At 43.7% G+C, this 12,239-nt stretch overlaps 1 protein-coding gene across 1 annotated transcript in view; it reads right to left on the minus strand.

The window, feature by feature from the left end:
- The window catches only part of MBTPS1 (membrane bound transcription factor peptidase, site 1), a 74,650-nt gene that overhangs the window by 39,981 nt on the left and 22,430 nt on the right, over positions 1-12,239 (minus strand). Inside the window, exons 7-12 of the mRNA XM_019634782.1 lie at positions 11,379-11,495; positions 10,596-10,663; positions 6,665-6,767; positions 4,776-4,927; positions 1,964-2,125; positions 1,481-1,487 (exon numbers count right to left, since the gene is read on the minus strand). Of these exons, the coding sequence (XP_019490327.1) occupies positions 1,481-1,487; positions 1,964-2,125; positions 4,776-4,927; positions 6,665-6,767; positions 10,596-10,663; positions 11,379-11,495 (609 nt within the window). The remainder of the gene's footprint in view (positions 1-1,480; positions 1,488-1,963; positions 2,126-4,775; positions 4,928-6,664; positions 6,768-10,595; positions 10,664-11,378; positions 11,496-12,239) is intronic.

The following is a 12,239-nucleotide window of genomic DNA, read 5'->3' on the forward strand; positions in this document are numbered from 1 at the left end:
GTGCTGATACCAAGGGCATGGAACTGCTGCGCTGCCAACAAATGAGAAAGTGCTCACAAATTGATGAAGACGTGCTGAAAAGACCCAAGAGCCAACCAGAAGGCGCTCCCAATAGCCAAATCTGAGACAATGTGAACAACAATATAAACAATGATATTACTGGGTTATAACCCAGAATCAAATAAATATCCATGGGTCCATACTGATAGACATACATTGAATAAATAAATAAATAAATGGGAGAGAAGGGGCAGCTCTTCCTTACAGCAGATTTCCAATGAATAAATGTAGGAAGAATGAGAGAAATAGAAAATCACCATGGGACAATCTCTACAGTAATAATCACTGTAGACAAGAACCACCAATGGATGCTAAAAGCAGTGAGTGCAAGTATGTTAAGAAACAAGAGCATCTCAAAGTGCATCCCCACAAACGACATTTAGTAGTCACAAAGGGACCAACAGTACCTGCAATGGAGAAACCTGGCAGACGCCACCAAAGGCAGGCACCATGAATCATGCTGCTCGGCTCTCCTGCTACAGAAGCACAGCTATGGACACCGCCGGCTGCTGACCCTCTGGACCCCCCATCACATCTGTGCCAAGGCCACGCTCCCCCCAGGCTGCTCCTGGCCAATGACTGAGTATAGAGGGGTATCAGGGCAGGCCCGTCCCTGTGGGACACAGGCTCCTCTAACAGGTTCAAGGCTTTGGTTCAAGGATTCCCATCAGTGGAAACACTTTTAGACCTGTGCCATGGGTGGTCAGAGGGTCTTCCTCCCACCTCTCTGCACAGGCATCAGGTCAGCATGGCAGTCCTAAGACCATTCCTGCCTCCTTCTCTTTATCCTTCATATCCCCTTCCCCCGACAGATCCCTTGGGACAGCTAACCCCATCCTGGCATCTGATTCCTGGAGGGAGGACCTGGACTGACACATCACCTAAATTAAATGATGCAAATGAACTCCACCAATAACGAGGGGAAGAACACTAATCAAGTGTCCCTGACTGAAGGGGACCAAGGAGACAACTAAATGGAACATGGGATGCTGGACTGGCTTCTGGTCCAGGAAAAGGACAGGAGTGGGACAGTGGGTGAAATGTGAAAATAGTCTGTAGATTAATCAATGGTAATGTATCCACATTAATTTCCAGGCTCTGAGCCTTGTACTATGGTTATGTAAGATGTTAACATTAGGAAAAGCTGGGTGAAGGGTTTATGGATCTCCATGTACTATTTCTGGAACTATACTGTAAGTCTAAAATCGTTTCAAAATAAAAAATGAAAAAGCTTCCTATGAAATATATATAACCTCAAACTAATCACGAGAAAGCATCAGACAAACCCACATCAGGAGACAATCTACAAAATAAGCGACCAGCACTCCCAAAGGAGTCAGAGTCATGAATGACACCAAACGACATGAACTGTCAAAAGCTGGAGGAGAATTAGAAGACACAACTAAATGCAGCGTGGGACCTGGATTCTGGACAGGACAAAGGACATGGGGGAAACTGGCAAACTGGGAATAAAGTCTGGAGGTTAATCACAGAACAGTATCAGTGTTCATTGGTCAGTTTTAATAGTCGAATTATGGTCATCTAAGATACTGGCATTAGAGGAAGCTGAGTAAAGGGTAATCGAGAACTCTCTGCTATTTTTGAAAATTTCTGTACACCCAAGATTACTTCAATAGAAAGTTTTAAAGAGTAAAAAAGAAAACAGGGAATCGTTATTTTAAAACATTCATATTAAAAGTAACAGAACATCAGGAAGTGGAAAGCAGTTCAAGTTCAGCTAGCTGGCACCCTGGTATGAGTGGCAGCATGATGGTCTCCCTGGGGCCCTGAGTGTTGTGTCATCAGTGACTGGTTCCTGTTTGGAGGCTGGTATTCTGTGCAGAGGGAAAAATGCCCTCAGAACCCAGTGCAGAGAAAGGCCCATGCAGGAGAGCACACTAACCTTGCCTGAGGCTTGTAGCTGTTGAGGACCTGATAGGCTCTGAGGAGATCCAGCTTGCCATGGCCTTGCTCAAACATATTGACCCCAGGAAGCCTCCGGGCTGATGCAATCAGGGCCTGCTTCATACTGGCCGGATTCACCAGTTCACGTTTCTGGACTGTGCTGGGGAGAAAACCATGCATTGGCTCATTTTTTCATTAAAAAAAGGAAAATCAGATTACTCCTAACCTGCAAATGTGCAAACACGTGACCTCCAATCTTGTTTTGTCTCTAACGAAAGCTGCTTTGGTCCGGCTGTGCAAGATAAGAATGAATGTGTGTTCATTTCTGTACCCTGCCTTGGGAGTAACCAGTTATCAGCCTTCCACAGTGACTCACGGAGCTACTGCTTTTTAGACTAAATGTATCAGAAAAACGTATTTTCCCAGTAATTCAATAAATTGACCTTACACGTTGCAGGAGGCAAGGACAGGTAAAGGTACTGGCTCCCCCAGGGAAAGCCAGGAGGAAGAAACACACTGGGACATGACCTAACTGGGAAAAGGCAGGAAAACAGAGGGGTCCTGGAGCGGGAGCTGATGCAGGCTGGGCAAGGGGCACAGTGTCTGAGTGGAGCCCGCCACCTCCACGGCCCAAGCTGCCTTTTCTGCTCTGGAGGCCGGCGTGTGATGCATCACGCTGGTGCATAAAGCCTGAGAACTGTGCAGAGCGGAGGCCACCTTGAGAGTTTCATCATCAGAATGCATCTGGACAAACCTGAACACTCAGCTCTACTAGGCAGGAACTTGACACCTAAGCAGTATCAACTGCTTAAGAATGCTAGCATTAAAACACTCACTTTTGTATAGCCACGCATTATAAACACAAGTACATTTTAACCTCTCAATGCAGGGAAGAAAATCCAGTGAGCAAAAAAAGAAAAACTTACTATCTGAAGTTCCTAAATATTTCTCTTTAATGGTGGTTGGTCTTGGGGAGTGTAGGCAGGTTTTTCTAACAGGTCTAGATGGGAAATCTGACATAAGGAGAAGTAACAGGACATAAAGTGGAACCGATTTTCAATGACAATAAAAGAACTACTAAGGGCTCAGCTATAGGTCACCAATCATTCCCTCTTCCCGCTGATAAAGCAAGACCAAAGGTTAGGTTCTAGTTCCTTATTGAGCAATGGGAGGCTGGAAGCTGAGGACGCACTTTCTTGTCGCTCAGCCTCTATCATGAGCTATTTGTCAGGCCATAAAAATATTTCTGAACTATCACAGTGGCATTTTTATCTGCTGCAGGGGAATGAGGAAAGTGAAAGGTTTCCTTGACACTGAAAATATCTGTACTTAGAGCTGCCTCTGGGGATAGAGCCCCACACCCTCACCTCCCCACTCATGTGACAGGACACAGTTTTGACAGGCTCAACAGTGGAGCCTGAAACTTCATTCCTGCTAACGATCATGGTAAGTGGGAGACGTGAACCATTATTTTTTGTTTCACAATCAACAACAGTGAACAAAAAGGAGCCTAGCTGAATCCTCTCCTCCTGGAGGATACAGAAGCCTAGGTGAGCCAGGGAACTCCCCAGTCTGCATTCCCTTCCCTCTCTTGTCACTACACGTAACACGGGGGTGAAGAAAACAACTAGAACAGAAAGACAACGCTTCTAACAGGCAGATGGTTCTTCTCCAAAGACTACTCTGGCCAATGCCAACAATTTCAAGAACGTGGCTCTGAACTGAAGGGAAGGCTGGGTAAAGGAGGAAAGAGGCAAACATCTACCTGTATGAAAGATTATTAATACAAAAAAGTCTCTGGCATTAGAAGCTAAAGTCAACATAAATTTAAGAGAATTTTAAATATGAGAACATTTACTATCATTTGACTGTTTTAATTTTAAAATTAACATAGAGTATAATAACTTTGAAATATGCCGAGTTTTGTGTTATCACAACACGAAAGAAAGCTCAACTAAAACCTCACCTAGATAGAAAGGATTTTTGGGGAGGTGAGATAGGAACAGTTTTGGGGGGAGGTAAAATATAAAATAAGTGCTAGCTCCAAAGACATCTTTTTATGATTTTGCGAGTAAGGCACGATGGCCCATCTGACTAAGTCAGAGCCTATGAACGTCAATTCCAGTGGACTATCTCTAAGAACTTTCTTCCAGTTTCATTAACTGCAAAATGAAGGGTCGACGACTAAGCTCCATTCCAACTGTGGATGGGATTCAACAAGACAAATAAGTAAACTGCACAGAGAAACCTGTCTCTTTAAAGGAGTGGTGACTGCTGGTTTGTCAGCTCCTTAGCTAAGAGAGAACATTAAAAGGTGCATCCCCAAGGAAATGAAGGATACGGCAGGGAAATATCTTACTTTTTATCCCCTGCCTGATAAACACACTTGCTTGGATATAATAAATACAGCTGTAGCACAAAAACGGTGTAAAAACAAACAAAATGGGGCACAAGGGACATGGAGAATCTCTGTACTTTCAATTTTGCTGTGATCCTAAAACTGCTCTAAAAAAAACCTTAAAAAAAAAAAAAAGCCCCCAAACAAAACTAGACCTCAAACATAACGAAAGCAATAGTATTCTGTCCTTGTACAGTGCTTTATGGTTTAGTTTACATAGTATGTTCCCACGTATGCCCTTCACTGTCACAAAAATCCTCTATCAAAGAACGCACTCTGACCTCTTGTGTAGAGATGAAGACAGACAGAGCAAGGTCACATGATGTGCTCCTCAATTCTAAACCTAGCTGGGGACAAGCAAGACTCAGCTTCTGGTCTGCTGGCACCACCTTCTCTGTTCAGCAACACTTACCTGACTAGCAAAGTGACAGCACCTGCGACCACCGGAGAAGCCACGCTGGTCCCTGAGAGGGCCCGGCATCCTCCTTTCACACCGGAGCCCCTCACTCCAGCACCATAGGTGACAATATCAGGTTTCACACGGCCATAGCCTCCTGGTAGCTCCTATGAATAAAAGCAGGTTGGTTTCCACCACGGCACACATACTGGCACACAGTTAAGTGTGGTTATCAGTGAATAAAACCAGAACAGAAATATGGGTTATTTAAATATAGCACAACTTCAGTAAGTTACTAGTTTTTGTCTGAAATTCACTGCAGTACAGAAAACAAGCTTAAACGATAATGTAGAAAATAAAATTATTTTGGGTGTGTTTTATAATAACCAGTGTAACAGCAATGCCATAAAGCAATTAAAAATGAATATTTTTAATTTTGCTAACATGCAAGACTCGACACTGGAAACTGATTTATCTCTGGATAACTTAAAAATTAGAGATATCTTAGAAAAATCAGAAAATTAAAATTAAAAGTTAGGAAAAAAATATTTTCTTTATAAGGAAAAAAGTACATAATATAATATGACTGAAGATTTCAATCTGTCACCAAAAGAGAAAGAAGAAGCCATTCAGAATGATAAAGGTAACTTGGGAAAAGATTCTTAACTGAGTACTCTGAAACTTCCTGGAAACTGAAGCAAAAATGAGAATGACAATAGGGTCTATGCTCTGTAGAAAGAAGTACTCCAATCAAACATAAACAGACTCTGCACCCATCTACGTGGGACACTGAGTAAAGACATCTTCAACGGCAGCTCTGTAGATGATTCAGGGACATTTCTCAAAATGTCATTAAAAATCAAGGCCATGACAAAGGCCGAGGACATGATACTGCATTATAATTCCGTGAACGCATTTACAATGGAGCTACAGGGACATCAACTAGTACAGGCATCCTTTCCAAGTATTTGGCAGTAAAAAAAAGTGCTGAGGGAGGGCAGATGAACGGGTATGAAACACATCCCTGGGACTGACTTTCTCAGAGTGGGGTCCACCAGCAGGCTGTGGCAACAATTCAATGAACCTCATTCCAGGAGGCATCTGAGTACGCAAGGCATGGACCCATGGTGGGGCCAACTGAAGAGGCACCAGGAGAGGTGACGCTGTCAAGGGGAAAAGCTATCCCATTAAGGGGCGCCAGTGTGGACAGGCCACAATATTCTCAGGAGGCTGTGACTCTCTTCTGGGACTTCCCAAAACTTCCCGCTCGGCACCCCTGAATTAGAGCACCCAAGAGGTGATCTGACCCTGAAGACTGCGAGGGGCAGGCAAGTGACCAGTGCTGCTTGAGGGAGCGACTAACTCTAATCCAACTCTGTCCTGATGGGTAGAGGAGGAGGAATTAGCAGCATAATTAAGACCTGAGTAGCCAAATTATTTAACTTGCAGGATTATTTTGATTTTGTCCAACTATATACAATTATCTCTGTGTTAGCAGAGTTGATAGTAAGTTCTTCTCAGTGGTTTCTCTTGCTTAAGGCAAAAAAGTCATCTTACCCAGCACCAAGCAAGACTGCTCATCTTCCTACTAGTTAGGACAAGTGGGCATGAATCCAGTTGACCTAAAAAGTGAGTCACTTGGAAATAAGTTAAAAAGAAATGCAACAGGGAAATGCCTCTCAGAACTGGCCCCTGCCTGGGGCGCCAGTGAAGAGGCAGATGTCAGAGGGGCCAGATCTCGCATCTTCATGGCCAGGTAAGTACCGCAGCCCTGCCTATGCCATCTGTGCATGCGAGGATTGGGCTTAAATGCTGCTTTTCTATCTGTGCACTTATAAATACACCCCTAGGCTTTTAGACAAATGGTTCCTTTAGGCACATTCGACTAATGAAGAGAAGCCTACCCAGGTAGTCATTCCCCTTGAAGAGAAGCGGGCGATGTTATCCTCAAAGTCAATGCCACCTACTCCAATCACATCCATTTGATCAGCGGGGTTATTCAGAGTGCTAAATTGAGGCACAAAAAACACAAAGGAAGAGAAAGAATTTTAAATGAACTAATTCAAATAAGGGCAATGACTCCCAGAAAAATCTAAGACCGTATGAGGCTCTTCTGTGTGGCTGGGATGGACTTCTGTTCCTCACAGCTGTCCTGCGAAAGGCCACGCTCACTGCCACCTTCACGCTGGGCTCAAATCATTTCCTGTACCTGGAACACACTTTCTTACCTCACTTCCCTGTCAGCTTATCAGACTGCAGCCCAGGACTCACTTTTTCCCTCACAACTTCCAGGCTTGGAGGCGCTCCCCCGTTCTCTGAACTTCACTAGACTTAACACTATGATAATTCATCACCTACACACACATTCTTACATCGCTTTCAAATCGTCCCAAGTGTATTCATCCTGCCTCCCCAGCTAGAGTCCACATTTCTCTGGGAAGGAACTATAATCACACATTTGCATCTGCCATGATCAGGAAGTCATAAAATTTTCAAGAGATCTTTGCAGGGCATTCCACTTTCCTCCCGGGGAACTGTGGAAATGACTATCATTACTCTAGAATCTGGAGCTCCTCAGAGGAAAGACATGGATATAAGAGAAAAAAACGTGTAATTCAATACTTCAAGAGTACTACATCTGCAAGGAAATTATAATGAAATAAATACTGACAAAAATGTTTAAACTATAAAGTCAAGATCTAAATCAAGATGCAGCTAAACTATTAGAAAGTATAAAACAACTCGCTTCGAAACTGCATTTCTGAGCTTGATTTTTACAGCTCTCCTGCCAAAAAAATAAAAATAAACTCTTTGACAATTCAATAACCCAAACTGATTCCAAGTGGCTTAAGTGATATTAGTAGCAAAATTCTAGAGCTTCTACTTTTTTAAACCACACTGAGTCAACCTTGGCACTACCTTCTTAGCTCACTGGCCACTGACATGCCACCAGGTGGCTGTTCAAAGGTACCAACAGTGACATTTTATAGGCTGATGCTAGAAATTTACAAATGTCTATGAAATCAAGGAGCAGAGATTAGTACAGAAGTCACTGATAAACCTTCCCACTATAGCTGACACACCAAAAAAGCCACCTTCCCACCCTCCTTCTACCTGTCAATCTCTGTAATACTTAGTGTGCTTTAAACCTTTAAAACATAAGGGAAAGCATCAAGAAATCTTTGCTGATGTTCAAAGGGCACCTGCAGCTGCAAACTCCCTGCACCATGAAGTCTAAGTCTCAAGGGTGCGGGACCCCAAGATAGCTCACAGCAAGGGGTACCCGGGGATGCAAGAATTAGTTCCAGAGGGGCTGGCAGTGCAATGCCTGTGATAAGTGACACAGCTCTTTGGGCACATTACTGCCATCTGTCCAGCCCTACCCATGCCCAAGCAGTAAGCCAGAACTGTGTAAGCAATGCCTCAGTGATTACATGCCACTTTCAGCACTAAAAGCAGCTGGCAGGTGCCACATCTCTGTGCAGCAATATGAGCAGATTCGAGCCTGACACGAGACCCTCCTCTCCAGAGTTCTCTAACACACTGAGAATGAACAACTCTTTGATTAGAAGCCATTGAATATGACTGCCCAGAGATTTCAGAAAAGCGATTAGTGTGTGGCACAGCAGTCAGAATGGCATGTGGAAGAGCTGGTAGTCGAGAGGTATGAACAGAAGAAAGGCCAGCTAGGAGGGTTAGGAGCAGAAACACAGGTGATGGAGACTGGGACAAACGTGGTTTCCTCAGGGAGACCCAGGAGGAGACTGATGGGAGGAAGATGTGCATGCAGTGTGGAAAATAAGGCTGAGCCAACAGCCTCAGGCTACAGTTGGGGAATTATGGCTTTGGCTCAAGACAGGCCCACCACCTGTTTCTGTAAATAAAGTTTTACTGGAACACAGCCACGCCCATTTGTTCACACATTCCAAGGCTGCCTTCACAGGACAAGAGCAGTTGAGTAATTGTAACACTACGTGGCCTGCAAAGCCTAAGCATTTACTATCTGATCCTTTACAGAAAAACTTTGCAGGCTCCAGGCTAAAATACTGATGACCTTGAAAACCAAGGAGAAAAACTTGGATTTGATTAGGTGATAATCATCCACTACAGATTCTAGAGTCAGAAAACTGCTAGAACATGTATTTTAACAGTAGAAACACAGGAAAAAAGGGAAAAAAAAAAAAGAACAGCCATCACTTATAGAGGCTCAGTATTTGTCGTGCTTTCCCTTTGTTCTCTAATTTCATCCTCAAAACCACTAACCAGGGTGGGTCGCATGCCCGCCTGTGACAGGTGAGGAATCTGAGGCTCAAAGAGTGAAGGTCCCACAGCCTGCGGGGGGCAGGTCGGAGTCACCCGGCTCCACGCCTGTGCTCTTTCCACAACCCCACGTCGCCCACACAAGAAGAGCTGGGGTGGGAAAAGACTGAGGGCTGGATGACTGGCTGACAACCTGGTGACTCTGAACTGATAAGGGCTGGCCTTGAGTGGGATATCAGTAAGGGGAGAACTGGAAAATAGCAGAAACATTAGAAAGAGAAAACAAGAAAACTTGATGAGGTTACTTAGTAATTGGTGTTTTTCACGGTAGAGCTACCTTTAGAACGAGTCACAACATATATTACTGACACAGAAAAATCCAGAACCTTGGACCCCTTACAAGGAGATAGCATCACTGACTAAACAGCTATTAGGCTGGAACCATGACTGCCCATATGCATGGTTTTTGACCTATAAAAACATTAATTTCATATATTCAGCCTAACCCTATGCCCTGGACGCTTTGCATTAAGCTCAGCCAGCCCTCAAGGCAGCTTGCTCTCCCAAGCATGAACTCCTAGGGGTGTCACTGCGAGACGCAATGAGCGAGCGTTTCTGAAGGCACTCGCACACGTCCTTGCCATGTACACGGTGGAGCCACATGCACGCAGGAGGGAACGCATACATTCGTCTCTCCCTCTACTGGGTTATGGAGCACTGAGGGAAGAGGCTGTATTTTTTCTTTTTCCTTTGTGATGACCTCAAATCCTCTGTCACAGCACTGAACTGCACACATCCTGGGTACCCAATAAAGAAGGGCAACAAACATCTTACTGCGAAAGCGTTTCAGCATGAGAGATTATTCACATATGTTACCTACAGAGTGAAAATCAGAGCTTCAGGAAGAAGGAAAACTGGGATCTTTAACCAAACTTGACTGCGTGTGATTCAGTGACTAACGTTTCGCGTCTCATGCTGCTTCAGTTCCCCATGACAGCACGGCACAAAAGGAACGTTTCCATGACACTGTTCTCTCTGCTTCCGCCACCTGATCCCTCTCGTCAATCCCCAAAGGGCCATCTGCATCTGTTATGTCGCTTTCTCCCATGTTAGTTCCTTTGTATCTGCAGCTTATCTTTCCTAGAGGCAGACCCCTCATCTTATCTGCCTCTTCACCCCTGTGCTTCATGCAGAGTTCATCTCAATAAATACTGCAGAATCCATTTAGTTCTAATAGATTTATCTTCCTCACTGATTTTGAAAGAAAAAAAAAGGAGAATAAAACATTAGGCCTCCAAATTGCTATTTATAGCCAAGTAAAGAAATAATAAAATAAAAATTAAACAGAAACAAAATTGGCCTTGAGTTGACAACTGCTGAAGCAAGTGGTGGGGATGTGAGGTTTATTACACACAGTCTATTTCTTGGTATGTTGAAAATTTCCATATGCAGGGTTTTAGATAGATATACACAAGTATAGATAAATACGGAAACAGACAGACAACAGATAGTTTTTTCAGTTATTTCAGGGGAAAAATGAACACCTTTAAGTTCATCCCTATTGGGGATACTTACCCATAAAGAGGCCCATCGTTGCCAATAGCAGAAACCATGATCACGTTGTTAGCCGTTAACTCCCACACCTACAAAATTAGCAAGCATTTACTTATGACAGTACACCACTTTTAAACAATCAACACAGAACTGTTAAAAAAAATAAATAACCACAGCTTTGAAAACCAGTCCTAAAACAAGAAGGGTTCCCCCCGAAAATATAACACTAGACCAGCGGTTCTCAACCTTCCTAATGCCGCAACCCCTTAATACAGTTCCTCATGTTGTGGTGACCCCCAACCATAAAATTATTTTCGTTGCTACTCCATAACTGGAATTTTGCTACTGTTATGAATCGTAATGTAAATATCTTTTTGTTTTCCGATGGTCTTAGGCGACCCCTGTGAAAGGGTCATTCGACCCCCAAAGGGGTCGCGACCCACAGGTTGAGAACCGCTGCGTGACTAGACCCTTACAGACCTGAATGTGCTTGCTAACAAGTATGTTTAGATAACAAAAGCCAGGATGTAGGATTACAGAGTGCACAGAGCAGACACCGGCTTTCCAGGCATGTTCAAAAAAACAGCTTATGTTTAGATGAGAAGGAATCAACTAGGCACCACGGGCTACTTCCGATGCAAGCCACTAAAGCTCATGTCATCACCCATCTGTCCTCACAGAGCGGTCACCTCATGGGTGACAAGCCACCAGCACACTAGAGATGAAGCACTCGAAAGTCGGGCATGTAAAAGAGCAGGGGCCATCACCAAAGGCAACGTCCTTCTGTGCAGTGACATGACCAACCTTGTCGACAAACGGATGGTCCATGAAGTCGGGGCCCCCGATGCTGAGGTTGAGCACGTCGATCTTCTTTAAGATGGCGTAGTTGAAGGCGTCCAGGAACCAGGATGTATAGGACACCTGGTTAATGGTAACAGTCCTTCAGGGGTTTCAGTGAACATCTCAAAGTGCCACAACAGTGTTTAATTTTAAGGGTAAAGTGTAGATTTTTCACAGCATGAAGAATTAACTTAAATCTCAGAAGTAAACTCCAAGAACAAAGAATGCTCTGAAATGTGAACTACTCCACCCAGAAACTCTAAGTCCCTAGAGGGAGCTGGACTCGAACAACAGCGCATGTACTGAGGGTGCCTCTCTGCCCAGGGACAGCTCCTTCCCTTAAAGCACACCTTCTAAGGCAAAACCCCAAACTTCTAACTGCCCCACTTACATAAGGATTTATCCTAAGACGCTTCTATTAAGTTGAGCGTTTCTGAATAGTTTCATGTATTTATCTAATCATCTTTATTCCTAAATAGACTGAAGGCCAAATGGCATCAATAAATGTCATTTCATAGAAGTATCTCTCTGATGTTCAATTCCTCCTAGTTTTCTGACAGAAGTTAAATTACTTTGTATATCACCATTCAGGTGTTTCTATAAAATACAAAATTAAACTTATAGAGTGTAATAATTAAGGGGTTAAAAAAAAGACTAAATATTTATATTCGCCTGTATATGCTAAAGAAATTCTAGAAGGAGAGGGTATAAGAAATTAAACTCTCCCATGGGAGACGGGGAAGTAAGGTAAGCTGGAAGGGGACAGGGTTGGGAGAATTATCCCTGTGTGGCCTTTTACCTAAATACATAAAACTACGTACCACC

This window comes from Hipposideros armiger, unplaced genomic scaffold (assembly GCF_001890085.2).
Source record: "Hipposideros armiger isolate ML-2016 unplaced genomic scaffold, ASM189008v1 scaffold_19, whole genome shotgun sequence".
Classification (NCBI taxonomy): Eukaryota; Metazoa; Chordata; class Mammalia; order Chiroptera; family Hipposideridae; genus Hipposideros; species Hipposideros armiger.